General features: G+C 54.7%; 1 protein-coding gene and 2 pseudogenes across 1 annotated transcript; 1 reads left to right on the forward strand and 2 right to left on the reverse strand.

Moving 5' to 3' along the window:
• The first annotated feature begins 949 nt into the window (after window positions 1-949).
• On the forward strand, window positions 950-24,664 carry PDIA4 (protein disulfide isomerase family A member 4). Its single transcript, XM_040471676.1, has 10 exons — window positions 950-1,283; window positions 8,211-8,391; window positions 10,397-10,602; window positions 13,346-13,484; window positions 15,911-16,116; window positions 16,248-16,406; window positions 18,424-18,575; window positions 21,863-22,019; window positions 22,472-22,705; window positions 23,462-24,664. Exons 1-10 carry the CDS (start codon window positions 1,196-1,198, stop codon window positions 23,875-23,877), a joined length of 1,938 nt encoding a protein of 645 aa, XP_040327610.1. The 5' UTR covers window positions 950-1,195; the 3' UTR covers window positions 23,878-24,664.
• On the reverse strand, window positions 3,991-4,560 carry LOC121028149 (60S ribosomal protein L17-like; annotated as a pseudogene).
• On the reverse strand, window positions 9,037-9,586 carry LOC121028150 (60S ribosomal protein L36a-like; annotated as a pseudogene).
• Window positions 24,665-26,281: the final 1,617 nt, after the last annotated feature.

A 26,281-nucleotide genomic window follows, 5' to 3' on the forward strand; every position in this document is an offset into this window, starting at 1 on the left:
TTTCTTTCTTCCTAATGTAATCTGTATACACAGAAAAATTCTCCTGGACTACAGTCCTCTCCCCTCCCCAATTTGTCTTCTTTAATTCTTTGGGCATACTAATCCTCACATGTGGAAGAAATCTCAAACCACAGGTTTGGCATACAAAAATTATTATTTTTTTTTACAAAAATTATTTTAACCTAATTTTCTTCTTTTCAGTTGTCAAGAGGGAAAACTTGGACCATATTTAGATATATGTAAGCCACTAGATTGCCTACCTGGTATTGCACCTTTGCTGAAAATCACAAGAGCAATAAACAACATGAGACAAAGTTTGGACAAGCAACTGATGGTCTGTTCGCAGATAAAACCGTGGAGAGCAGCTTCCAGAACTCTTAGGTCTGGATTACCTTTACTGCATATTCATCCCCGCTCCCCAGCTCAATGTTTTAACCCAGGGGGAAAAATGCAAACTTTTATTTGCTCATACACACACACAAAAACTGAGAAGCCCACGAACAAAGAGCAGACTCAAGAGCCACTTTCCCTCCTTTTCCCATTAACAGAACTGGCTCAGTCCCCTCTGCTGCTTCGACCTCAACCCTCCTCTTATCGGGCTGGTTTTACGAACTGCCCTTCTCCCTGGAGCTCCTCTAAGGACACGTGTTATTCCTGCCAAGCTCCGCTGAGGGACCCGGAGCCCCGCCCCGCCCCACATTCCCAGGTTCCACCCCGCCCAGCGTGCCGACGGCCAATCGCGCCCCAATGCGCAGCCCGGCCCCGCCCCCCTGGCCCCGACCCGCCGCCTTTGTTCTTCCTCACTCCCTCTCTCAGCCTGTGCGCTCCCGGCAAACCGAGTGGCAGCCGCTGATTGGTGGCTGCAGCGCAGCCAATCAGAAGGGGGCACCTCACGTTAGGGCTCGGAGCTTTAAACGCGCGAGCCTCGGGGCGCGCGGAGGAGGACGGGGAGGAGGGCCGGCGAGGAGGGCGGCGCCGCGGTGCATCGACGCGCAGCGAGGCGCACGCGGCCCGTGCCTCCAGTCCGCTTGGGATTGGCCGGGCGGTGGGTTCCCCGCCCCCAGCCGAGCGCCGGCGAGGACTTCCTGGGGGGGTTTCTCGCTTTCCCTCCGGTTTCGCTCGCGAGGCGAGGGCTCGAGCTGCGGGAGTGCCCAGGGGCCGAAGGCGTGGGGAGGCCGCGCTGCGCACTGCCACGATGAGGCCCCGGAAAGCCTGCCTGCTGGTGCTGGTCCTGGCGCTGGCGCAGCTGCTGGCGGTGGCGAGCGCCGGGGGGCCGGACGAAGGTGAGCGGCCAGCGGTGGGCCGCGCCTGATGGGCCGCAGGGGCCCACGGGTGAGATCCGGGGTGGGTGCGACCCTGGACCGGTGGGTTCCGTGCGGAGCCCCTCCGCTACTGGCGGCAACTTGCTGGAGTTTGAGGGCAGTAGCGGTGGGCGGGATCGCTTAGGAGATCCCGGGAGAGGACGGCGGCGGAGGCCTCTTAGCAAGCCCCTGCCTACCAGGTTTGGGACGCGGAGAGGGTGTCAGGTGCCTTTTCTGCAACTGGCTCCTTCACCCAGATTCTAATCAGTTTTTACTCGTGTTCTGATTGACTGCTCGCTCTTGGCAAGGGTGCTGGTTAAAATTTCTAGGCGAGCACGCCCAGGGAGCGGGAAGGCAGAGGGGGCCACTGTTTGCAAAACAGGTCTTGGCGAAGGGGCGAGAGTGGGAGCTTTCCCGGGCAGCGGCGGGCCGCAGGCATCTTACTTTTTAAAAATGCGGTTTGTAGATTTGGGAAGAAATAGCACCTGGGTTTTGGTTTGAGGGAGAAAGGGACGGCTTGGTTTGCATTTGTTAGAAACCAGAGGTTCCATTTCCTCTGCGCCTGTTTATTCAACACCTACTATGTGCCAGTCACCGAGCAGGCTTCTGGGAGTATAGGATGAGCGTGGCCATGGCCCATAGAGCTCCCGCTCTAGTACGGACATTAGACAGCTACTAGCCATCGTTGCCACATTTTTCTTTGAAACCAGCTCGCTGCAAACAAATGGTATGAGAAAACGTCCATAATTAGAAAGCAGTAGTAGTCAAGAAAAGAATACTGTTCCTAGAGAATAGGCATCCCATTCCTGGTCTTAACTTTCTTCCTCTCTGGCCTTTCTCCTGATGACCTTTTTTTTTTTTTTTTTCTTATCCAGTTTGTTTTAGTTTAAATAACCCCCCCTTTTCTAATAGTAGTGCGTAGGGGGAAGTGTGTGAACTTTATACCCTTTCAAACAGATTGAGTAACTTCTGTGTGGGTCACTGATTCAAGCCTTCGGCAAAACAGAAAAGGAAGTAAAATTCGGCACTTGGTGGAAAAAGCACCTGCCGAAAGGAACCAGATAACGGTGTGTCTTGGGACCTTTATTCAAATCATCTGATGCTTATTTAAATACAGAAACCCAAAATATACCAAAGCAGATTGCAGGGGTGTGCCCTGGAATCTGCATTTAAACTTCTTCATTGATTTCATATGCACATTAAACTTTGGGAGGCACCTCAAAGTTTGAGGACTAGTGAGGATGGAGAGTAGCTTTTGGAACGCAGCTAAAAAGCAAAATAATTTTGTCTTGATTTTGATCCAGTGACTCTTTTGGGGGCAGTTCTCAAGAGGCCTGAGAGAGTGGCAGACTTGGGTGGACCCCAAGGGTTATTAGGACCAGCAAGTGTATCATTTGGGTGACAGGTCACTAATCCCATGAAGGCCCTGGGAAGCAGTTGCCCCTGGGGTGATCCCAGGAATCTCTGGAGTTGTCATGGTCATGGTGGGTCTTGCAGGGCATGTGCTTTTGAGGTGGGGGCGTGTTGGGGAGGGGCTTCTAGTCCCTACACTGACCCTCTCCCATCCCTGAGGGAGGGGTTCCCTGCCCCTTCACTTTCATAGGTAACTTGTCCTGCGGATTTATTTTGGCGCCACATTTCCCTCCACCCTAGATGTTCCCAGTCTTTAGGTTTTGATTTTGTTTTGCCTCTTACATGTTTTCAGACGGCACAGTGGTGTCTGGGATCCAAATGACACTCCTCCCCCTCCCGCATCCCGAGAATATGGCTACCAAATAGAACTTAAGCTCCGGTGGTATAAGCCTTAGGTTGTGGGACTTTCTGTGTCTCAGATTAGAAATCAATGGTACTTTTCACATCTTTACATCCAGCTAAAAATAGTGAAGGAAAATACTTTGATGCAGGTGGTTGTCTTTTTTTATCTGGGATTGGTTTAGATTTAAAAGTGAAGTGGAAATTCACTTGGGTGCAGTGCTAAAGAACTGCTCAGCCCCTCTCTCTTCATTCCTGAGAAGTAATTGCCACCTGATTCCGCCTAAAACTTTCGGCATATTGCAAAGAAAATCTGCTGTGACAGTATACCAGAGCAGTTGAGTGGTCAGGATTCTCCATCCACTGAGTAGTTTTGTGATCCTTGGGCACGTGACTAATACTGTGTGCCTTCGTTTCTTTATTTGTAAAGTGCGTGTAATGTTTCCCTCCAGGGGTGAGAGAATGTGTTTAAAAAGCTCAGCACAGTGCTAGGCACCTAATAAATATCACCTCTAATGATCTGTCTGATGACAAATTTCTTTTTTTCCTTGTTTAATGCAAACTTCATGGTTTTTACCTGATGGTAGTTTATCCACCTGTTCTAGGCACTTCTCTGGTGGGGATTGAAGAGTGAGCAGCTGAGGAGGTAGAATGAGGACATCTTGAAAGGAGTTGCCTGTGTCCAGGCTGGGCAAGGCTCCGGTGTTGTCATCAGATAAACCTTGGAGAGTGGCAGGGATGGCAGAGGCCTGGCTGGAGGAGGGGCCCCCACTTCTGGAGTGGTCTTACCATGTAGGCTGAGCATTGTGGAGGTGGTGTGAGGGGCTTCATTGGCCTCATGCTAAAGACAATGGCATCCATCCAGAAGATTCTGGAAGGCTTTGGATTTTTTCTTTTTTCTTTTTTTTTTTCTGATTTTACTTTTATTTGCCTGTGCTTTGTGCAGAATTTACTCCCGGGCCATAAGTTTTTGTTTCTTCTGTTTTTCTTCTGGGATATCTTTTTCTTCTGTGCAACTTCCTCTCCTGGTATAGGAGCAGTCTGCTCTTTTTCCGTGGGGGCTCATCTCAATGTGGCAGGGAGAGCTCAGGTATGGGTCAGTCTGACCATGAGCCCTGTAAGTTCTTTGCCACATCTTGGGGGCTCTGTTCACCTAGATGTGCTCAATGACCAGACAATCTACATCTAAACCCTTAAGTTCAGCATTAGTCTCTGCCTTTTTAAGCATGTGCTGTAGAAATTCAACACTCTTCTTGGGCCACCGACCCTGTGTCCAGCCCCACTGTTTGGCCTGGGCACACTTACCAACCCCACCATTGTAGTGTGGGAATGGCACACATTGCTTCTGCAAAGTGACATGTTTCACATGCTTGGTGGCTTTTCAGATATGCATGCCCTTGATGGCCTGGGCAGTTTCCCGTGTATTCTTAAAGTGAACACGAAGATTTGAACCTCTTGATTTGCATGACTTTGTCGGGTTTTCCGGGTCAAGTGAGTAGTGAACCATTTCAGAGATCATCTGAGGCCACTTACACAAAGAGGTGGATGTATTTTCTATCCTAGAATGTCCCAGTCTTAAAAGTGAAGCCCAGTGAAAAAACGGCCTGCCCATTAAAATATGGGATATTTTTGGGGCGCCTGGGTGGCTCAGTCAGTTAAGCATCCAACTTCAGCTCAGGTCACGATCTCACGGTTCGTGGGTTTGAGCCCCATATAATGCTCTGTGCTGACAGCTCAGAGCCTGGAGCCTGCTTCGGATTTGGTGTCTCCCTCTCTCTCTACCCCTCCTGTCCTCACGCTCTGTGTGTGTGTATATGTCTCCCTCTCTCTCTCTCAAATATAAATACTAAAAAAAAATTTTTTTTTTTTAATTTTTTTTTTCAACGTTTTTATTTTTTATTTTGGGGACAGAGAGAGACAGAGCATGAACGGGGGAGGGGCAGAGAGAGAGGGAGACACAGAATCGGAAACAGGCTCCAGGCTCTGAGCCATCAGCCCAGAGCCCGACGCGGGGCTCGAACTCACGGACCGCGAGATTGTGACCTGGCTGAAGTCGGACGCTCAACTGACTGCGCCACCCAGGCGCCCCCCCAAAAATTTTTTTTTAATGTGGGGTGTTTTCCTTGCAGGAGTGGGTGGGTTCCTAGTACGTAGGAATATAGAGCCATTGCCTGCTCAGATTGTAGTGCGTCCAGTCCTGGGGTTATCTGCAAGCTGGGAAGGGATGGAAAGGTAGGGGCATGACTTAATGCATTTGAGAGTCTTTAATTACGTAGGGAATGCCTGTCGTTTTGTTTGTTGTCATTTAAACCAAAAAAACCTTTTTTTTCCAAGTATCAAGAAATGAGTTCACTTTTTTTAAGATTTTTTTTTTTTTTAAGTTTATTTATTTTGAGAGAGAGCATGTGAGTGAGCATGAGCAGGGGAGGGGCAGAGAGAGAGAGAGAATCCCAAGCAGGCTACACACTGTCGGCGTGGATTCTGCAAGGATTCCAGTTCGGGGCTCGAACTCATGAACAGTGAGATCGTGACCTGAGCCGAAACCAAAAGTCAGATGCTTAATTGACTCAGCTAGCAGGCACCCCGAAATGAGTTCACTCTTAAGGAACTCTGTCCTGTGGTAGCTCAGGGACACCCACTTAATCAAGAGAGCCCTGAAACTCACTAGTTGTGCTCACAGACCCGATCAGGCTGAGCGTAGGTGAGAAGGCATCTTTGTTTTTTCTTTTTGTAAAATTCACCTTATCCCCATGCTCTGAGCGGATCGCCAAGTGCTTCCTCCTCCCCCGCTGTATTTCCTAGCTTAAAGCGCAGATTAAGTTTCCCGGTGCTTTCTTTCAGCCGGCCTCCAGTCTTTTCCATTTGCTCGCAAGTTAATCTGATTCTCGAATGTGCAGGGCATTCAGGCAGTGAGCGTGGGTCTGCATGGCCCACAGGCCCTTCCTCACTGCTGTCAGCAGGCTGTCCGGCCCACGTGAGCCTCTGGAGGCAGGGCGTGGGGTGCCTCATAGCCCCGACTTGGAGCAGAGAACCTGCAGAACATTCCCGCGTCAAGCCCTCAAGTGCGCAGCCGTTACACAGGTCATCGTGGGTAGGACTTTAAAGCGAAGGGTGGGCAGATTGACTTTCTGGAGAGCCAGCGGAGCTGCTGTCCCACAGGCCATAACAGGAAAGCTCAGTACTGAGTTCTTGCCTTGCGGGCTTGGGGTGGACGGTATTTCCAGAAGAACCTGGGGGAGCCTTCGCCAGCCGGTTTTAAACTCAGGTTCCCAAGAGCCTTAGGTTCTCAGATTGACAGAAGACCTGGGTGTATGGTGTTGCCTGCCAGTGACCAGGGGAGGGGATTCGGTTTAGGCTGCCAGCCTAAGAGGTGGAGACGGGGCCCGAGCCCGCTTTGTCTTCCCCCAGGTCCCGCCTTCCTCCACATCCAGGAAGCCTGGTGACAGTGCTGGGGGCCCGGGGCCTCTGCAGGCCCGTCCTCTGCAGCTCCTGCTGCGGAGGAGGGAGACCAGGGAAAGAGCACACGTCAGACGGCGATGGCCCTGGGGGCAGGGTTGGGGGGCACCAGTCCCAGGAAAGGAGAGTCTGCTCGGTTCGTACTTGTCAAATCGGTGGCTTTTCTTTTGGGATTTTAGAGGCCATTCTTCCTCCCCCCCACAAAGGAGGAAATCTTACACCGTAAGCTGGAGAGAGATGTGGAAGCCAGGAAAAAGCAGCAGGATGCGTGAAGGGACGCGGTTGAGGATTGAGGGTTTTTTATAATTAGTTTGCCGATTGGTAGATTTTCACAGAAACGGGCAAAGCTGCCAGGCCACCCGGACCCATCCCCTGGCTCGTCCCGGCAGCCGCGGAGCCAGCCCTGGACTAGTCAGGGGCAGGGCTGAGCCGGGGCGAGTCCCGGAGGTTCCAGAATCCCGAGGCTGACTTCACCCTCAGCCCCAAACACAGAACCACCGGGGCTGCTCTGTCTCCCGGGGAGCCCCTCCGGAAGGAAGAATGGGCCCCTGGCCATGACCTGGCTCTGGGGTTGCTGCCGTTCTGGTACTTGCTGCACCTCTGTCTGCCGATGCGACAGCAGTCGGGGATCCTGGTTAATAACAGCTCATGGTGCCCCGTACGTGTAGTTTGGTGGAAGATTCCTGTGTCCCTGGGTAGTGAGCTAAACTCCCAGATTCTCGTGTTCTGGGAAGAGAGCTTTGCTTCCGGGCAAGGCATCCCATGAAGGTGTGGTTTGTTGTGTATTTTTGACCCGTGTTGACCCTGTAAATCTTCACAATTCTTCATGGGGGAGCTCCCACCCTGGAGATCACTGGGGTTAGTTAGAGAACTGGAATTGGTCAGTAGTCCATCCTCCAGAGCGAAAAGCGTGGTGCTGTCTGGGGGGCCCGGCACCTGTTTGTTACAGGAGATTGAGTGAGGCCCTACTTGTGGGAAGCGTAGTCAGTGAGGAAGAAGATGTCGTTGAAAGTTGGCCTTGCCCTGGAGCACAAACACGGGGTAACCAGAGAATGAGGTGCCCTAAAAAGTAAAGCGTGGGATGTGGATAAAGGAGCTTTGCTACAGGGGCGAGGCCTGGAAAGCCCGCAGAGGGGTGGTGCTGAGGAGCGGATCAGATCCCAGTGCAGGGGGAGGCGCTGACGGTGAGGGTTCCCCCAGGCTGGGCAGGGGGCGCGTGGAGCTAGGCTGCAGGGTGCGGGGCTGCGCCTGCACAGGCGGCTCGTCCTACCCTCAAGCCTCGCTGGGGCGTTGAGGCTTTAAATTCTAGACCTGTGGTTTTCAAACCCTTTAACCGGGACCTCCCTTGAAGTGAAATCCTGAGTGGCTCCCCAGTGTACAGACTGGGAGCGGAATTCCGTGGAACGCGGTCCTTAGCAGTTCAGAATGTGAACGTGTCCTCTGATAGCCACGGCCAGGGCATGGGCATGTGTAACAAGCTGTGCCGCCGCAGAGACCCGCGTTGGCGACAGATACATCCCTTGTTACAGGTTCTACCCTGAATTTCTGGGGTGGGGGAGGCCTGATGTCAGCACCCCGGCTCGTGGTGGTCCTCAGGGGCCATTCAGGACTCATGCCACACTTTGAGGGCTTGGGGTGCTAGGAAAGTTTTTAAGGAGGAGAGTCCCCAGCTTCCCAACATTGTGGGTATTTTCTGCTCAGATTCTTCTAATAAGGAAGATGCCATTGAGGATGAAGAGGAGGAGGAGGACGATGACGACGATGAGGAGGAAGACGACTTGGAAGTGAAGGAAGAAAATGGGGTCCTGATCCTGAACGACGCAAACTTTGATAACTTTGTGGCTGACAAAGACACGGTGCTGCTGGAGTTTTATGCTCCATGGTAAGGACCCGCATCCTCCTCGCTCCGCCAGCCTGGACGAGGGGTTCCTCTGGGCTGTCATGCTTGGTGCCTCACGGGCATCCAGACCCCGGCAGGGTGGGAGTGTCCGGGTGCAGGAACGCCAGGGACCCCGCGTCCAGGGAGCCGGCCCTCGTGGAACGCGGTCCTTAGCAGTTCAGAATGTGAACGTGACCTCTGATAGCCACGGCCGGGGCGTGGGCACGTTTAACAAGCTGTGCCGCCACGGAGACCTGCGTTGGCGACAGACACGTCCCTTGTTAGAGATTCTACCCTGACCTGTGTCAAGGCCACCCACCTCCCTGCTCCCACCACGTGCTGCCCGAGTGCAAGCCTGGCCCCATGGTGGTTTCCGTTGTGGAAGGGCGCACAGTCCCTGGGTCCCACTTGTTCTGTCCTCCCTCCCCCCCCCACCCCACACTGTGTGCAGTGTTAACAGCTCTGTGTCCCTTCCTCCTCCCCTCTCCTGCTGGCCTCTGTTCCTTCTTGTCCTCTTTCCTCTGCCCTCCTTGGTTCACTTTTGAGACAAGATAGTTAAGATATACTCACGTGGTTGGTCCCGCGTTTGATGTTCAAGTGAGAGGTGTTCCGTACAAGGTAACTAAGTAGTCCTTACAACAGGTTCGTGAGGTCATATTATTACTAACAGTAATAATAGATCACCACTTCTCACTTTTTGCTTGTGACTCCAAATAGCTTTTTAAGGAGTTAATTAATTGTTATTATTTTTTTGAAGTGAACGTAACCTCAGGATTTTGTTGTCTTCATAACGTAACAAAAGAAGAAGCTTAGAACTGGGTCACTTGGCCCTTTCTCTTCTTATCTCCTCCCAGTTCAAAATGCTTGCGTCTCTTAATAGCTGGCATTCTCTTAGATCTGCAGTTGGGCTCAACACATTCAGGCCTCAGCACAATCCTCTTTGTAATTTTAGCCTTTTTTCTGGAAAATCAGCTGTGTGTGCCCACTGTAGCCACTCTGCTTCCTGTCATAATGTCGCTTTCCCCGGGTGTAAGGAGAATCTTTGCCTTCTTGTACCGTGTCACTCTGTGGGGTTGGCGCTTGCCACATGTGTTGTGGAAAGTCCGGCGGGTTTTAGGAACGTTCACCATGGCTGCAAGAATGCTAAGGGCACAGAAAGCTAATTTATTTTTTTAAAGGCCCTGTGTCCAACATGGGGCTTGAACTCCTAACCTCAAGATCAAGAGTCACACGCTCCACTGACTGAGCCAGCCAGGTGCCCTCCAGACAGCTTTCTATGTGGATTATGGCAATCAGTATGTACCATATTGAACATCAAAACAGAGAAATTTCAATACTAATTCATCTTTAATGATAGCCCTTACGTGTTAACATTACTATGCGGATGTTGTGATCTGTCATGTAGCCTCTGGAAAACTCCACCGTGTGCTCTGAGGGAATGCACGAAGACAACCAGAAGGGTCTTTGGTAAAGAGTTTTTTTTTTGTTTTTTTTTTAATGTTTTTATGTATTTTTGAGATGGAGAGAGACAGAGCATGAACAGGGGAGGGGCAGAGAGAGAGAGAGAGAGACACAGAATCCGAAGCAGGCTCCAGGCTCCGAGCTGTCAGCCCAGAGCCCGATGCGGGGCTTGAACTCACGGACCGTGAGATCATGACCTGAGCCGAAGTCGGATGCTCGACCGACTGAGCCACCCAGGCGCCCCTGGTAAAGAGTTTTTAAGCTCATAGACCCCTCACAAGGGGTCCCTTGATGGACTTTGAGAAGCTTACAGGTGAAAGCACTGGGGTTTGGAGGTGCTGGGAGTGTGTGTCCAGCCCGGAGCGGGAACCCTGGCCTACGTCTGTCTGACTCCAGCCGCCGTGGCTTCCTCGTTGTGTTACCTGTGTCTGTCTCTCTTGACTGCGACCATTCTGGTCCCGGTGCCCCGGCGTTTGTGTGCATTGCCGGGTATAAGTCTCCGTGGGTACAGCTAACCTGCTTCTCCTTCCCTAAATCTCTTTCTCAGGTGTGGACATTGCAAGCAGTTTGCTCCAGAATATGAAAAAATCGCCAGTGCCTTGAAGGAGAACGACCCTCCCATTCCTGTGGCCAAGATTGACGCGACCTCGGAGTCGGCGCTGGCCGGCAGGTTTGGCGTGAGTGGCTACCCCACCATCAAGGTCCTTAAGAAGGGGCAGGCTGTGGACTACGAGGGCTCCCGGACTCAGGAAGGTGAGTGGAGCCTGAGCTGCAGGGGGAGGGGAGGCCGGGACTGTCTTCCCACAGGAAAGCTGAGAGAGGGGGAGTTTGGGTAATAGAGAGGAAGACCAGTTGTGTGGGCTGGGAGTGGTCCCTGCTGGAATGTTCCAGGTAACTGAGATCAAAATAAACTTGTCCTAGGGTGGCAGGGGTCTCTTTCCGTTTCAGACCATGAAACTCCAGACCTGGAGGCTGTGTGTCACTTGCTGCCCGAGGCCAGGTTCTCGGCGGTGCTGTAGAGCTTCAGTCAGACTCAGCTGGTGGGCTCCCGCAGCCCGTGCTGAGCCCCATCCCCAGCCTTCCAGTTCACTGCGCTTCAGGTCAGGCGCGATGATGTGCATTCCTTATAGGCTCCCCGGGCTTACTGAGGCTGTGGGTCCAGAACCCCATATTAGGAACTACAGGCACTGGGAGCCAGGTGGTTCTTCCAAAACCAAACCCGAGGGATCCCTGCCTGACTGACATTAGGCACAAGCTAAATTCTTTTTTTAACGAATGAACAAATCAAGTTGTGGTATCTTCACCGTATTTTTTTTTTTTTTTAATGTTTTTTTTTTTTTTTTCAACGTTTATTTATTTTTGGGACAGAGAGAGACAGAGCATGAACGGGGGAGGGGCAGAGAGAGAGGGAGACACAGAATCGGAAACAGGCTCCAGGCTCTGAGCCATCAGCCCAGAGCCCGACGCAGGGCTTGAACTCACGGACCGCGAGATCGTGACCTGGTTGAAGTCGGACGCTTAACCGACTGCGCCACCCAGGCGCCCCTTTAATGGTTTATTTCTGAGAGAGTCAGAGCGTGAGCAGGGGAGAGGGGCAGATAGAGGGGGAGACACAGAATCCAAAGCAGGCTCCAGGCTCGAAGCTATCAGCACAGAACCTGATGCAGGGCTCGAACTCACAAACTGCAAGATCATGACCTGAGCGGAAGTTGGAGAACTAACCAACTGAGCCACCCAGGTGCCCCTCTTCACCATATCTCTTAATCACTAGAAAAAAAAAAATTATGTTACGTTTTCCTTTCCTGGTGTGGTATGGCACTGACTAAGGTTTGGGTCTTACAGTCGTGACATAGCACTGGTCCCGGACAAGTGTCTTCTCCTTGCCAGGTCTCAAGTTCCTCGTCCGAGGAACGGGAGGTCACTTGGGTCTGATCTGAATTCTCTTTGAGCTGGTGTGAGGGTCAGTCCTGTGATCCTGTAAGCACTAGAGCCCATCGTAGGTGCACGAAGAAGACCTCACATCCATCAGTACTTACTTTCACGTTGTATCTGTCTGAGAACTTACCAGAAATACGTTTGCGTGGTTCAGAACTCAAGGAGGTAGATCAGGGATAGTCTTTCCACCCTGAGCCTGGCTATCTGGCTCCCTTCCAGGAAGGTGGCTAGTGTAACACGTTTCTCTTGTGTCCTTCAGAGCTACTGTGTACCTGTAAGAACAAGTGTGTGTGTGTGTGTGTGTGTGTGTGTGTGATTTTCACACACTTGTCAGCATATCATGTGCACATTCATGTCTTATCTAACAAATAACATCTTACCCATGTCAGCACATAGAGGAACTTCACGGAAGGACAGGCTGAAAGCCGTGTACTTCTCGTTTAAAAGTAAACAGGCTTGGGGCGCCTGGGTGGCTCAGTTAGTTAAGCGTCTGACTCTTGGTTTCAGCTCAGGTCATGATCTCCTGGTTCGTGAGTTTGAGCCCCGAGTTGGGCTCTGCTGACAGCGTGGGGCCTGCTTGGGATTTTCTCTCCCTCCCTCTGCTCTCCGCCCCGCCCCATGCGCACGCCCACACGTTTACTCTCTCAAAATAGATAAAGTAAAAACTTAAACAGGCTCGTGTATGTGGACATCTGGTCCCAACATTTGATCCCTAGCGGTGTGGCCAGTTTGGAATCTTGAGAGCAGTGTGGCCTCCAAGTGCGTTTTAGTACATGGGCCTCCCCGATGATGGTGGCGCGGGGGTTCACGCTGTGGACATGCCGTGCGTCTGCCGCTGCGCTTACTTCCGTCTGAAGGCTCCTGCTTTGCGGGAGTGGCTCTCAGATCCGGCGCCTTGGTGAGTGCAGAGCAAAAGAAAAAAGGAAGAATGTAAAGTGTTCCCGCACTGCTCCTAAGAGCCACTTGGAAGGTGCCTCGTGAGAGTCCGTTCTGTGTCCCACTCACGTCGCTGACTCCATCTCTGGGGAGCGGGGCCACGACCGGGCCTGTCTGTAACGCCTTCCGAGGTGACGCCGACGCGGCCCGGGCAGCAGGGGGAGGGGCTGCTCCTCCTCCTTTTCCTTGATTTTTGCGGACGTGTCGGGACGCGTGCCGGATGTAACATGACGAAACGCGCGTGGCTTTGTACCTGAGAAGGGGACGCCCTCGAGGCTACTCCGGGGCACGTGTGGTCAGACATTGGGAGACCCCCTCTGTTGGCCTGCGGTGAGCACCACAGTGGGGCAAGAACAGGGTCTCACTCGCCAGCTGGCGTTGGGCTGTCGGAGAAGTCACCAGGGGATGGAAAAAGGGCAGGAGGGGGTTTGGTGGAAACCGTGGACCTTCGACCCTGAACTGTGGCCTCAAACTGCAGAGCGGCGCTGGCGAGAGCTGCCGGTGGATTTGGGGAAATCAGACGTTTCTCGTTCTCCTCGAGGCCCTGCCACTTGTCTGTCGGCGCCTCCCCGCCTGCCTCTGCGGTGAGGTCTGCCCGTGCTCAGTCTTGTGTGGTTTCTTTCAGAAATTGTGGCCAAGGTCAAAGAGATCTCCCAGCCCAACTGGACGCCCCCACCAGAAGTCACACTTGTGCTGACCAAGGATAACTTCGATGAAGTGGTGAACGATGCAGACATCATTCTGGTGGAGTTCTATGCCCCCTGGTAAGATGCCGTCTGTCCCATGTTACTCGGGTACGATGAGCCCTGTCCCGCGTTCGGTTCCCCCATAGCCCCTGGGTAGAGGGCGTCAGAGACAGACGCCTGCGTGTGAAGCAGAACGGGGTCCTGCCACGGTCCTCCCCCTCCGCCCGGCCATGCGTGAAGGCTGAACTGACTGCTGAGTCCTCCAGAGAGTGGTGGTCTTTTCCCAGATGACAGGACGAGGTAGACACAGGCCTGTAGCACAGAGGAGAGTGGAGCCTGTGTTTGGGGCCATGAGGCGGTCCATGTTCCCTCATGCGCCAGGCCTGCGCCTGCTGGGTCCATCTGTCATCACGCACCTGCCCTGCCCAGCGATGTGCCGAGCGTGTGTCCCTGAGGAAACACGCACGAAGGCGCCGGGACGGCCGTGGCCCTGGGGGGCAGTGTGAGGGGACACGGCTGTAGCAGGTGTGGAAATGCTGTTCGCGGAAGTTCATCCAGCTGTGATGAGGAGGACCGAGCGGAGCTGCCACCGCGGTGGGCGGGGTGGTGGCAGCTGGTGGCCTCGGGCCGCCTCTTCCTGCCTTGCTGCCTCCTGAGGGGTTCGAACCATGGTTTTATCTGCCTTTGTCTCCACTCGTGGCTGTTTGTTCTGGAACAGATCTTCGAAGATGACCCTCAGCCTCGCTTCATGCTCCAGATGTGTCCCCTACTCCGGTCGGAGCCTCAAGGGTCCCGCGGCCCTCCTGCCTTCTCCACTTGCCCTGCCTCCTCTCCTCTCGTCCATCACAACCCTGGCCTCTCGATGCCACCGGGCCCCCTGCCCAACCCCCCGGCCTCAGGGCTTCAGCTTTTGTAGGAGAGAAACAGCAGAACCTGGCCGGGGGCGCCTGAGGAGCTCTTGTCTGGGGGCTGTGGCCCTAGCACGTGGGTTGGGATCGAAGCCCGCTCCCTGTCCGAGAACTGGAATCCCCAGCTCTGCGGAGGAAGTGGGCCAGTCCCTGAGAGTTGAGGAGGGGTGTGGCCTGCGTGACCCCAGCGTACGCAGGTGACGTGGCCGGTTCTGGCCCCCAGATTGTAGGCGATGACAGAACTCGAGAGGAGAGCAGAAAGGATCAGAATGTGGGGGCAGGGATCATTCAGGGGAGGGGACCCGGACATGGGAAAGAAGATGCCAGAAAGAAAGGCAGTCGGAGAGTGGCTGGTGGAGGTGCTGTATGTGGTTCTTGTGCTTCCTGAGGAGAGCACGGAGGTGTGGGCAGCCGTAGAAGACAGAGCAAAGCAAAGTGGACCGTCTTCAAGGGAGGTGTGAGCGTCGAGGCCGGGGGTCCAGGAGGATGGTCAGCCTTCGCAGTTCACCTTGGCGCATTCATCATGGGGCAGCTAGCGGTTCTGATTCTGGAGCAGGCTTGCTTTGTCAGGGTGTGCGGTGTAGACCAGAGTCAGGAATGTGACCGTGGGGCAGACGACAGTGACCCCAGGCTCTGGATTCTGCAGCAGAAGTCACTGCACTTGGTCTCACGGGGTGTGCACGTGCGGAGAGAAGACGGGGTGGTGGGAGGAGGAAGGAAGGCCTGGGGCACGTGGAGAGCAGAGTGGCCGTGGCCCCTCTTGTGAGGTTTTCGGCACAAAGGGGACCCAGGAGGTGGTGCCGGTGCTGGAGGAGAGACGGTTACGGATCCTAAGTTCTAGTTGCCGGGGGCTGGGCTCAGCTGCCCGTTGACTTCACAGACTCAGTAAATGCTCAGAGAGCAGGTTCACCTGGTTTCTGACCCCACGGAGAACAGTTCCCCTTGTAGCTGCAGACAGTTCACTTGCTGTAGGGTGCAGCCCCGAGGTGTCCCGGGGACCCTGACAAGGCAGTGCTTTGTTCAGCTCACTACGCAGAGCCTGTGACTTGCGAGGTCTTTGCCCCCGTGTGAGCCGTCGGTTCTTGGTACGGAGTCCTCAGGCCCACCCTCTGCTGCCCTGCTGGGTGGCGTCTGTGAGGGTTGGTTACTGTTCATCCTTGTGCTTTTGTTATGTGGTTATTTCGGTCTGTCCTCCCCTCACCCACCTTTGACCAACTCACATCCGCTTCCTACCTGTCTCTCTTGTCCCAGATCAACTGTCACCTCCTGTATGGAGCCATCCCTGAGCTGTGTCCTTCCCTGTCCCGACTGCAATGGAGAAAAATCATTGTTTTTCTTCGCCTTTCACATGTCTTACCCACCTCCCCTCCCACTCCCTCCTGTTTGTGTGTGTGTGTTGGGTGCACCCTGTGTGAGTGGCACCTGTGATGTCACGCTGGCCTCCGGAGTGGCCCGGCTCCACACCCTCCCCGAGGAGACGTTCAGAGGTTTGCAGGGTCTAACGGAGCTGTTAGAGGGCCGGGCGTCTGTGTCTCGCTCGGATGGGAGGCTGTGTTCGTGCTGGAACAGGCTCCTGACAATGGCCGCTTCTTACAGGTGTGGACACTGCAAGAAACTGGCCCCCGAGTACGAGAAGGCGGCCAAGGAGCTGAGCCAGCGCTCCCCCCCGATCCCCCTGGCCAAGGTCGACGCCACTGCCGAAACAGACCTGGCTAAGAGGTTCGACGTCTCTAGCTATCCCACCCTGAAAATCTTCCGCAAGGGAAAACCCTTTGATTACAACGGCCCACGGGAAAAATATGGTAGGCTTGCCTCCTGGTGTTCCCTCAGCGGGGAGGGGGGCGTCCTGGGGGACGTAGGGGGGGTGGGGAGAGCCGTGGGTGGAGCGCCTCGGAGCCCCTCGCCCCTCCTCAGGCGTGTGCTTGGCTCCCAGGGATCGTGGACTACATGATCGAGCAGTCAGGGCCGCCCTCCAAGGCGATCGTGGCTCTGAAGCAGGTGCAGGAGTTCCTGAAGGACGGGGACGATGTCATCATCATCGGGGTCTTTACAGCGGAGAGTGACCCGGCCTACCAGCAGTACCAGGAAGCCGGTAAGTAGTGGCACTCTGGGCTGGATGAAGCGAACGTGCCCAGGCCGTCTGAGGTTGTCGGGGAGTCTGCTGCTCTTGTGTGAAGCTCCTGGGACGTCACTTGAGCTTGATGAAGGGTTGCAATAGCATCTGTGGGAACAGACTTGCCTTTCTGGGGTTGGGGTTAGAGGTCAGTCCCTGTTGCCTTGAATACACACGGGTGATAGGATCGTGTACTGAGTGTGCCGTCTCCCTGGGCTCTGAGGAGGAGCAGGGCCACAGTCACGTTCATCCATGTTCATTGTCTCCCTGTCTCTCCAGGCACCCCTTCCCAGTCCCTCTGCAAGGGCAGGGTCTTGACCAGAAAGTGAGGGTTTCTGACTCCGGCCTGGGTTCGAATCCTGGCTCTGCCATTATTAGCATAAGGACCACAGGTGGCGACTTGGTGTTTTCTACATCAGAGATTGTTACGTTAATTGAGCTGATGTGGACAAAGCACCTAGCAAACATGCCTGGTAACGCTAAGGTCCAGTGTTAGCGTTGAGAGGTGAACAGCGGTCAGAGGTGGCGTTCTGTGGGGCACGTCGCACTCGCCCCATCCTGAGACCCACTGTCAGGCTCCTGCCTGGTGGCAGGCGTACTTGCCCTCCTGGATGACTCTGGGTCAGGAGTGGAAGATGTTTTCTTTCAGCAGCCCTGAGGATGCTCTCCGGCCTTGTTGCGTCCTTTCCGATGCCCTACCCCCCACTCACTCCAAACACGGCTCGGTTTTCTGCTTTAGAGTAGCGGCTGCAACTTTTCAATGCACCGGTTGCCACTTAGTGCTAATTTCTGTGCTGCACGAGAACGATCGTGTGTCCATCAAGTGCAGATGCACGTGGTAAAACCGACAGTAGAGGGAAATCCCATTTCCGTGTCCAACGTGGGAGCCAAGGTGCTTCATCAGTCTTAACTGATGAAGTAACCGTGTCACCTGCTGGGAACTAGCCAGGAAGAAACACGCCGAGGGAAGCCCCAGCCTACCCAGGGGTTACAGGGTAGACTTCCGTGTTTCTGTTGAGGAGGGGCTGAGGCCCGGGGAGGCCTAAAGTCACATAATGAGCAGGTCTCAGAATTAGGATTTGAATCTAAGTCTGGCTGATTTTGAAAGCCGTCCCTCACCTCCCCCAGAACGTATGTTTCCTATAACCAGTCGCCCTCCAGGATGGGGGGACCCATTGGAGGTCTTACCCAGTGCTTGGACCACAGACTCCGCTCAGGATGGGTCTGGATGCCTCAGTGAGGACAGCGTGGAGAACTGACGTGCGTTCCCCCCCCCCCGGGGGGATTCAGGGCACGGATGGAGAAACCGGCCTGCGGGCCAAATCCAGCCCCTGCCTGGTCTCCTTAGTCTTTCAGGGCCGCGGCCACGCTTTATTACATGCTAACTGCTCTCACACTGGAATGCAAAGTTGAGTGCTTAGGAGAGTATGGCCTACAGAGCCGAAGATCTTGTCTGGTCCTTTCCGGAAGGTTTGCCAACCCCCGTTCTAGAGTATTCTCAGGCTGGGGGGTTTCATCTTGAGAGTCTGACAAGATCTAAGTGAAAGTGTGTATAGCAAAAGGCCTGCAGCCTGCAAACGGGCCAGCCACCAGTCCGAGGGGGAGAGGCCAGCCCACTCACAGGGGCTGCATGTGGAAAGCCGCCATGTGGGTATAACAGAATGTGACGCTCCCCTGTTCACACGGATTGTCTGGGGGTTTAATGTATTTCTCAGCATTGGAGACGGTAGCTCCTGACCAGTTAGCTCTGAGCTGTTCTGTGAACGGTTATCTTTTTTTTTTAAGCCAATTCTGATATAGAGGCTCCAAGGCAATACACCTGTACCAAGTTTTAAAATCCAAACTTCAAGTGTTCATACTCTAGGTATTGTCCACACAGAATTCACAGTGGGAATCATGGTCTTTGCAGGGCAACAGCTTTAAGAGTCATGAGTTAAGCCTAGATCTGTCAGGCAGTTTAATAAACTGTGCACTTACCATTCTGTTACTTCCTCAGCCAACAACCTAAGAGAAGATTACAAATTCCACCACACTTTCAGCACTGAAATAGCAAAGTTCTTGAAAGTCTCCTCTGGGAAGTTGGTTGTAACGCAGCCTGAGAAATTCCAATCCAAATTCGAGCCCAGGAGCTACGTGATGGAGATCCAGGTGCGTGAGGGCTCAGCCGCCACCGCAGCCCCAGGCTGCCTTTTTTTTTTTTTTTTTAATATTTATTTAAATTCCAGTTAGCCTACAACATAATACTAGTTTCAGGCGTGTGGAACTGTTCACTGTGTTGTACACCCAGGCTTCTGATCGGCCTCGGGCTGCTGGTTGAGCCAACGCTGCGGTTCTGAGCCTGGAGCCTTTCCAGGCCCCCGTTTCCCGACCCCCATGGTAAAGGTGCAGCTTCCTGGGAGGCTAAAGACGTGAGCGCAGGCAGCAGAGTGGTCGGTGGTTTATTGGGGGGCCTGGGGGCCTCACACCCCTGCCAGCATTGCTCCCTCTCTTCATGCTCCTGCAGCCCAGTGCCAGCTTCCCTGGGCGTCCAGCCACTGCGGGCCTGGCCTGCATGTCCAGCGTTGCTCTGGGCCAGGATGTGCTCCTGTCTCTGACCTAGGCCCCCTTAGCCGAAGGGTAGGCGAGGCCCTGAGGGTACAGAGCGATGCAGGCCTCTCTCCACCGGATGGAGCTGTGGAGTGCGGCACATGAGGTTGGCCTTGCTTTTCTTTCCGCTGGCCTACCCAGCCCCCCTCTTCCGAAACCGTGTGACACGCTCCCTTGAGAAGGGCGTGAGGGGTTCCTGGCCTGGGGTGAGCCTGGATCCAGCTCTGTGTCCGGAGTGCTTCACGGGTGCCTGGCGCTTCTGTGAGCGGATCTTCAGATTTGGAAGAACCGTCGATGCCAAGGGTCCCAGAGCTCTCCTTGGATAGACTGGGCTGCAGAGCAGTGAGCTATGGCCCAGACCGCCACTACCGGTTAGGGGCAGGCTGAGGGAAAGCTGCAAGTGCCCCCATTCCCCCGCCAGGGCTCTCCTGGGACCTGGAGGATGTGGCGGCCCAGGCAGGGTGAGCACCATAGGGAGCAGCCTCGTACCTTCTGATCCATTTTTGTGAACAGGGAGCATGTGGGGCCTTGGAGAGGCCACCTTGAATCTTTCTGATTCCCTGGGTCGTGAACACCATGGCTCCTCCTTGGAGTCTCACTCGTGGCCACATCTGCTCATCTCCTCGGGCTCAGGGTCCCTCTCTCTTCCCCTGGACATACGGGGGCTGCTCCCTCTCCTGTCCCTTCCGCCTCCTCTTCAGGCGACCCCAGGAATCAGGCACCGTTCCAGGTGGTGTGCATGTTCCCAGGAAAGGGGTCTGCAGCTTTCCATAGACAGCTTGAAGGGGTCCTTAACCCCCAAAAGGTTAAGGGCCACTTGGTCTAGTTTGTTATACGCATCGCCGCCTTTTACTCTTTACCTTAAATGGATCGGTGATGGGGCACCTAGGTGGCTCAGTCGGTTAAGTGTCCCGATTCTTGATTTCGGCTCAGGTCATGATCTCGCGGTTCGTGAGTTCGAGCCCCGCGTCGGGCTCCGTGCTAACAGTGTGGAGCCTGCTTGGGATTCTCTCTCTCCTTCTCTTTTAGCTCCTCCCCTGCTTGCTTGCTCTCTGGCTCTCAAAACAAATGAATAAACTTTAAAACAAATAAATAGATTGGCATTGCTTACATGCCACCTTTGTTGCCAGAATTATTTAAGACTGCTTTGTAAAAATTTACACAACACAGTGAAATGCGATTTTGTAAAAGGTGGATTTGGAAATCTGGGCAAAGGAAAGACCAAGGCAGGACAGGTACGGTGAAGCCAGGTGTAAAGTCAGCACAAGAAGCATTGCCAGAAGAAAGTAGCTGTTTGCTTGCAGGATGTGAGGCCGGCTCTGCCCTTGAGTTCAGGCTCAGGCCTGTGGGTGGCACATGCCCAGCTGTAGAGCACGTGTGCCCTGGGGTCACTCTACTTTACTCTTGAGGTCACCTTCCAGGTGTTCAGTCCAGCGGCTGTCCTGACCTGCCATCCTCTTTGTGTGCTTTTCCAGCACTTTCCCCCTGCTCCCTCCCCTCCCCTGGGACTTTGTACCCTGCTGGGCTCCTGCTGTTTCCTCCCCCGAGCGCCTTCCCCCTCCCACCTGGCAATTCCTGCCATCCTTTAGTGCTACACAGGGCCACCTCCCTGACTGTCCCATCCTGACAGGACTGGGGCCCAGAGCGAAGAGTGTGGTGTTCCCCAACCACTTCCACCTGTGTGACCTGGGCGAGCAACTCAGCCTGGCCGTGCCTCAGTTTCTTCCTCTGTAATGCGTTTGTGAGGCTGGTGTCTGGAGGTTCTGACTCAGAGACTGTCTTACCATGAGTCAGGGGGCCCTGCGCGTCCCTTGGGGCAGTCGCCTGAGTTCCGTGTCCCCAGGCCACTGCCGCTGTGCCCAGCTGGTCACAGGTGCTGCATAAATTGTCAGTCGGGTCCATCTCATCTGGAAAACACTTGGGAAGCCTCGTGAACCAGCTTTAAGAGCCACTGTTGTTGAGCCTGTCCAAGGACAGGTGCCTGGTACCAGACAGCTGAGCCCCGCACGCCCCGCCTCCTGGCCCTGTCTCAGGAGGGGTGGCCTCAGGTGCAGCAGCCTCCAGCCGCGCAGCTCTGTCTGGCTCCGCGTTTCCCTGAGAGCTTGGCCGGGCTCTGGTGTAACCGGTAGTCATGGGTGTTGTTTCTCAAGGTAGGATTCGAAGCCCAGCATAGCTGCTCAGCAGGTGTGTGCCCCTGGGCCTCCCTCCCTTCATCTCTGTAAAATGCCCCCGGTGGGGCTGTAGTGAAGGTCACATGAGGGGAAGATAGGTCGTTCCACTCTGTTCAGCCGTGGGAACCGCCGTTGTCTGGAAGCCCGCCTTCCGGCAGCAGTTTCTTTTCCTTTCTTTAAAAAAAATTTTTTTAATAAGTTTTATTTGTTTATTTTGAGAGAGAGAGAGAGAGAGCGTGATTGGGGAGGGGCAGAGAGGGAGAGAATTTCTAGCAGACTCGCGCGATCAGCATTGAGCCTGATGCAGGGCTCAAACGCACGAACCCTGAGATCATGACCTGAGCCGCAGTCAGATGCTTAACCAGCAGAGCCACCCAGGCGCCCCCTGCAGCTGTTCCTAATTGACACCTCAGACCCAGAGGAAAGGTCACATGGTGTCTGCCGTAGCCTGAGAAGCTCACTTAGGGGTCAGTGGAGGAAAGGGGCCCTGAAAGACACCAGGGTCTTACTGGGTGTGCTCCCCCAGCAGCTCCCCTTCAGACGGCTCCTCTCCCATGCCCGTCCCTTGTCCCTTCGGAGCTGTTATTCCTTAACAGTGGCAGTGGAAGGTGCGGTGAGATGAGCCCCGCCTCCGTGAAACTGCTCCTCACCTGCCCCCCCCCTTTTTTTTTTTTGCAGAGCACCACCGAGGGGTCAGCCATCAGGGACCACGTGTTGAAGCACACCTTGCCCCTGGTGGGCCATCGCAAGACCTCCAATGACGCCAAGCGGTACACGCGGCGCCCCCTGGTGGTCGTCTACTACAGCGTGGACTTCAGCTTTGATTACAGAGCTGGTGAGACCCCAGGGCCTGTCCAGCGGAGGGGGGCTCTTGGTGGGGGCTCTTGGCTCTCGCACTTAGGAATCCTGCGGGTTTGCAAGGGTGTATTTTGTATTTGTGGTTCCGAGGCAATTTTCCTTCTTTGCTACATAGACTTGCCCTTCTTCCTTCCTTTTTTAGCACGAGGGGAGCTTAGTGTGGAGTCCAAAGATCTCTTAGAGATGGGGCAGCAGAGCTGGGACTAGACCAGCCCCTGATCCTCAGGCAGGAAGGGGTTGGTTTATGTCACTGGGCACAGGCCACTTGGGCTCATTGGGCTTTTGAGCAAGGTCCACCTGCTCACAGAGGGGGCTTTTCAGAAATGCTTATCTCTCCAAGTGAGGCTTGAGCCTGGTCAGAGAGTCTGAGCCACAGAATCTTAAACTTGATCTCTACGGCTCAGCTCACAGTGCTCCGTCCCATTTCAGCCACTCAGTTTTGGCGGAACAAGGTCCTGGAGGTGGCCAAGGACTTCCCCGAGTACACCTTCGCCGTGGCTGATGAGGATGACTTTGCCACGGAGGTGAAGGACCTGGGGCTCAGCGAGAGCGGCGAGGACGTCAACGCAGCCATCCTGGACGAGGGCGGGCGGAAGTTTGCCATGGAGCCCGATGAGTTTGACTCTGACACCCTCCGTGAGTTCGTCAGAGCTTTCAAAAAAGGTGAGCCTTGGCCTCGAGCTTCCCCACATGGAGCCTGGGGGCGGGAGGGGTGGTTACCTGGTGCTCCAACACTGCGTCCCCCGACTCCCTTCTGGTGAGCCTGGCCCTGCGTGTGCTCCCTGTACCTGGGGGGTGGGAGAGCAGACACAGACAGGCCCCGTGCTCGCTTGCTTTTTTTTGTAACAAAAGGCTGGTATCTCAGAAATGTCGAGAAGCCCTATTTTAAAAATGTTTAATGTGTAAAGCAGGCTTTTGGACCTAGAAGTAAGTTTTGTACACGTGGAAAACTTGCTCTGAGGCATCAGGGTATCTCTGTTGATCCGGGTGAGCACCTCGGCCCAGTTTTCTGGTGTGGGGCGGAGTCCTCTGCGGACCTCGTTCCGCCCTCTGTCAACGTTCCCTGTGCTGGTACCTGCAGGCCTTCCCTGCCCCGGCTGCCAGCTCTTCCCGGAGCCCCTTCGTACCAGGTGGCCCCCCTCCTGTGACCTCCTCGCTGGACGGGGCCCAGCGTCCCATCGGGCCTGGGGTGCGACCATCAACAGGCTCTCTGGCCCTTACAGGAACTGGGAGAGTAGAAGGGGTGAGGAGGCCAGAGAGCTAAGGGGCCCGCTAGTGGAGGCGGGCTCCACCTGGCCTGGCACATTGGATTCGCCCGTCCTGCACTCGGGCTGGCCTCACCACCTGGTCCTGTGAGGGCCGCCAGAGCCCAGGGCCTTTGCAGCACTCACACGCTCCCCTGCTTGCTTTCCCGGGCAGGAAAACTAAAGCCGGTTGTCAAGTCCCAGCCGGTGCCCAAGAACAACAAGGGACCTGTCAAGGTCGTAGTGGGGAAGACGTTTGACTCCATCGTGATGGACCCCAAGAAGGACGTCCTTATTGAATTCTACGCACCCTGGTGCGGGCACTGCAAGCAACTGGAGCCCGAGTATACCGCCCTCGGCAAGAAGTACAAGGGCCACAAGAATCTGGTCATCGCCAAGATGGACGCCACCGCCAACGACATCCCCAACAACCGCTACAAAGTCGAGGGGTTCCCGACCATCTACTTTGCCCCCAGCGGGGACAAAAAGAACCCGATAAAGTTTGAGGATGGAAACCGAGATCTGGAACATTTGAGCAAGTTTGTAGAAGAACACGCCACAAAACTGAGCAGGACCAGGGAGGAGCTTTGAAGGCCTCGAGTGAGGTCTGTGGCGGGCGGGAGGGACCACACACTGTAGCCACCAGCGGCCGGTGGCCAGAGCCCCAGCGAGCCGTGCGGCTGGCGGGTTAGCGCAAGGGCAGTATCTCTTTTTGGTTTTTAATTTTTTTATACTCTGGTGTTTCACCTCATGCTCTGAATACTGAATAGATATGAATGACTCAGTAGATTAGCCCAGATTTTTACAGAGGATACGTCTATTTTTACCATTATTTGGGGTTTGATTTTTTTTTTAACCTTCCATTTTCTTTAATATATTTCTTCAAAGCAGATAAGTTGAATCTTTTCCGTGTGAATGTTTTTTTCTTTTAATTTAAAATTTAAGAAAACAGTTTGCCAAATCACATTTTTTTTGTTTTGTTTTTTGTTTTTTTTGCTTTTATTTTACCCTTACTAGTTGAAGATCTGACGGTCCGTGTGCTTTCGTTTTCATTTCTTCCCGTACGGCACCAAGAACTGTCACCAAGCCCCGTGCTGAGATGTCAGCCGCCCCGTCTCTGCGGGACTGGGCGTCATCGTGCCTTCTGCTTTCACGCCCAGGACTGTGGGGCGAGGAGGTCTCCGGGTCCCCTAGACCCTGGGAGTCAGCTTCCAGGGCTCCGCCTCGGGGTCGGGGGGACGGAGGCCGCCTGCCCACCTGGTTAGGCCGGCCCCACCTCTCGGCGTCAGTACTGCTGGAGGAGAGGTGGCCTAGGGCACGGGTGATGGAAAAGATAGGGTAGGCAGTCATGATGGAATAAAGCAATTACTGAAAATTACCCGTCACCGTGTCAGAGAATGTCCGCTCGTCCTGGAGCCTGGGTTGAGCTGAGGATGGGGAGGGCTGGCCGTCCTGCAGGTGCCTGTTGCCACAGACCCCCCGAGCATTCGGGGAGTGGGGTGTCTTGGCGGAGGTGGGGGGGGGCATCGGCGATCTAGTTCCCGGTTGTGTGGACGGCAGGGGTGGAGGCTGAGGAGACTGTCCCCAGCACTTCAGGGGCCCGGGAGGAGGGCGTGGTGCGGCTCCGACATGGGGGTCTGGGGGATTCGTGCGTGATGGGAGCCTCGTTCCAGCGGTTCCATTCGCCTCCACCTCCCCTCCCCTGACACTCCCCTGCTCCTGACGTGACTAACACAGAAGCGAGGAGGAGGACAGTTCTGGAGCCAGCGGCAGCTTTCAGCAGTGACCTGTGATTGTGGAGGGGGCCTGCTGGGGGCCAGGAAGCAGGTCTTAGGTCTTGGGGTGGGGCTGCCTGGGCAGGCCTTTCCAGACGACCTCTTTCCAGCCAAGTGGCCCAGGCACGGGAGGGTGGTGCTGCTCTGGTAAGTTCTCCGAGTGGCCAGTGCAGTAGGTCTAGGCCCACCTGTGTGTCCTCTCCCACTGGGACAAGGAGCGGGCCCTCCCTTGGGCTGGATGCCAGAAGATTCCGGAGCGGAGGTGGGTGTGGGGCTTGAAGAGGCAAACCCCTCCGGCACCGCCGGGAGAACCGAGTGGTTCTTTTCCTGGGGCTTCGGTGTGGTCGGTACACACAAGGCCGTGTGTATTTGCTCATCACCACGTGAAACAGGTCACCGGGATTTTGCCGCGTCTTCATCTGTCCGTCCCCCTTCTTTTCTCTGTCGCCGCTGCGGGCTTGAGGATGCTCTTCGCACCTCAGCACAGCCACCAAAGTGAATGATTTCATCCCGTACCCGGTGCACGGTCACGTGTGCCCGCGTGTCTCAAAAATGGCTCTTGACGTTTGGTCTGTTTGACTCCGCACAGTGCCTGCTCTGGGCTTGTCTCTTGTGCCCGTCACCCACTGGCTTTTCCCTGCAGCCTCCACTCAGCAGAAACAGTGACAAGGGATCAGTTGAATCTGTTGTTTGTGTCGCGTGTACAAGTTTGAGGAATGTTCGATGTTCGCAGTCTCGGCCTCTCTAGGAGGTACGTAGAAACCTGGAGGGAGCTGAGTGTAGAAAACAGCACCAAATCCGGAAGGCTGGAGATTCGAGCCGTTGACCGTGTGCCTGCTAGGATCCGGGGTCCGGCATGTGCTGTTCCCAAAGCCTTAATCCAAGCTGACTGCTCCTTAGCCGTGTGACTGTGGGCAAGTTACCTAACTCCTTGCGTAACATGAAGCCCCAGCCTCTGCAGCGTGCCTGTAGGGACCCCGTGCAGGACGTGTGCTGGCTCAGCTCGTCCCTGGCAGGGGTTCGTCGCGGGTAGGTCCATCGCTGAGCCCCAGGCTTGGAGTTCTCGTTGACAAAGGCACACCCCTCTTGTCAGTGATTGTCTCTAACCCAGCGTGTGCCAACCGAACGATGGGATTCCCGGTACATAAAAGAGGAAGTTGGTGAACAGAACATCAGACACCAGAGCAAAGCTCTGCAGAGCTCTGAAATGCTAAATCTGA

This window comes from Herpailurus yagouaroundi, unplaced genomic scaffold, assembly GCF_014898765.1.
Source record: "Herpailurus yagouaroundi ecotype Mexico unplaced genomic scaffold, PumYag 100, whole genome shotgun sequence".
In the NCBI taxonomy this organism is placed as follows: Eukaryota; Metazoa; Chordata; class Mammalia; order Carnivora; family Felidae; genus Herpailurus; species Herpailurus yagouaroundi.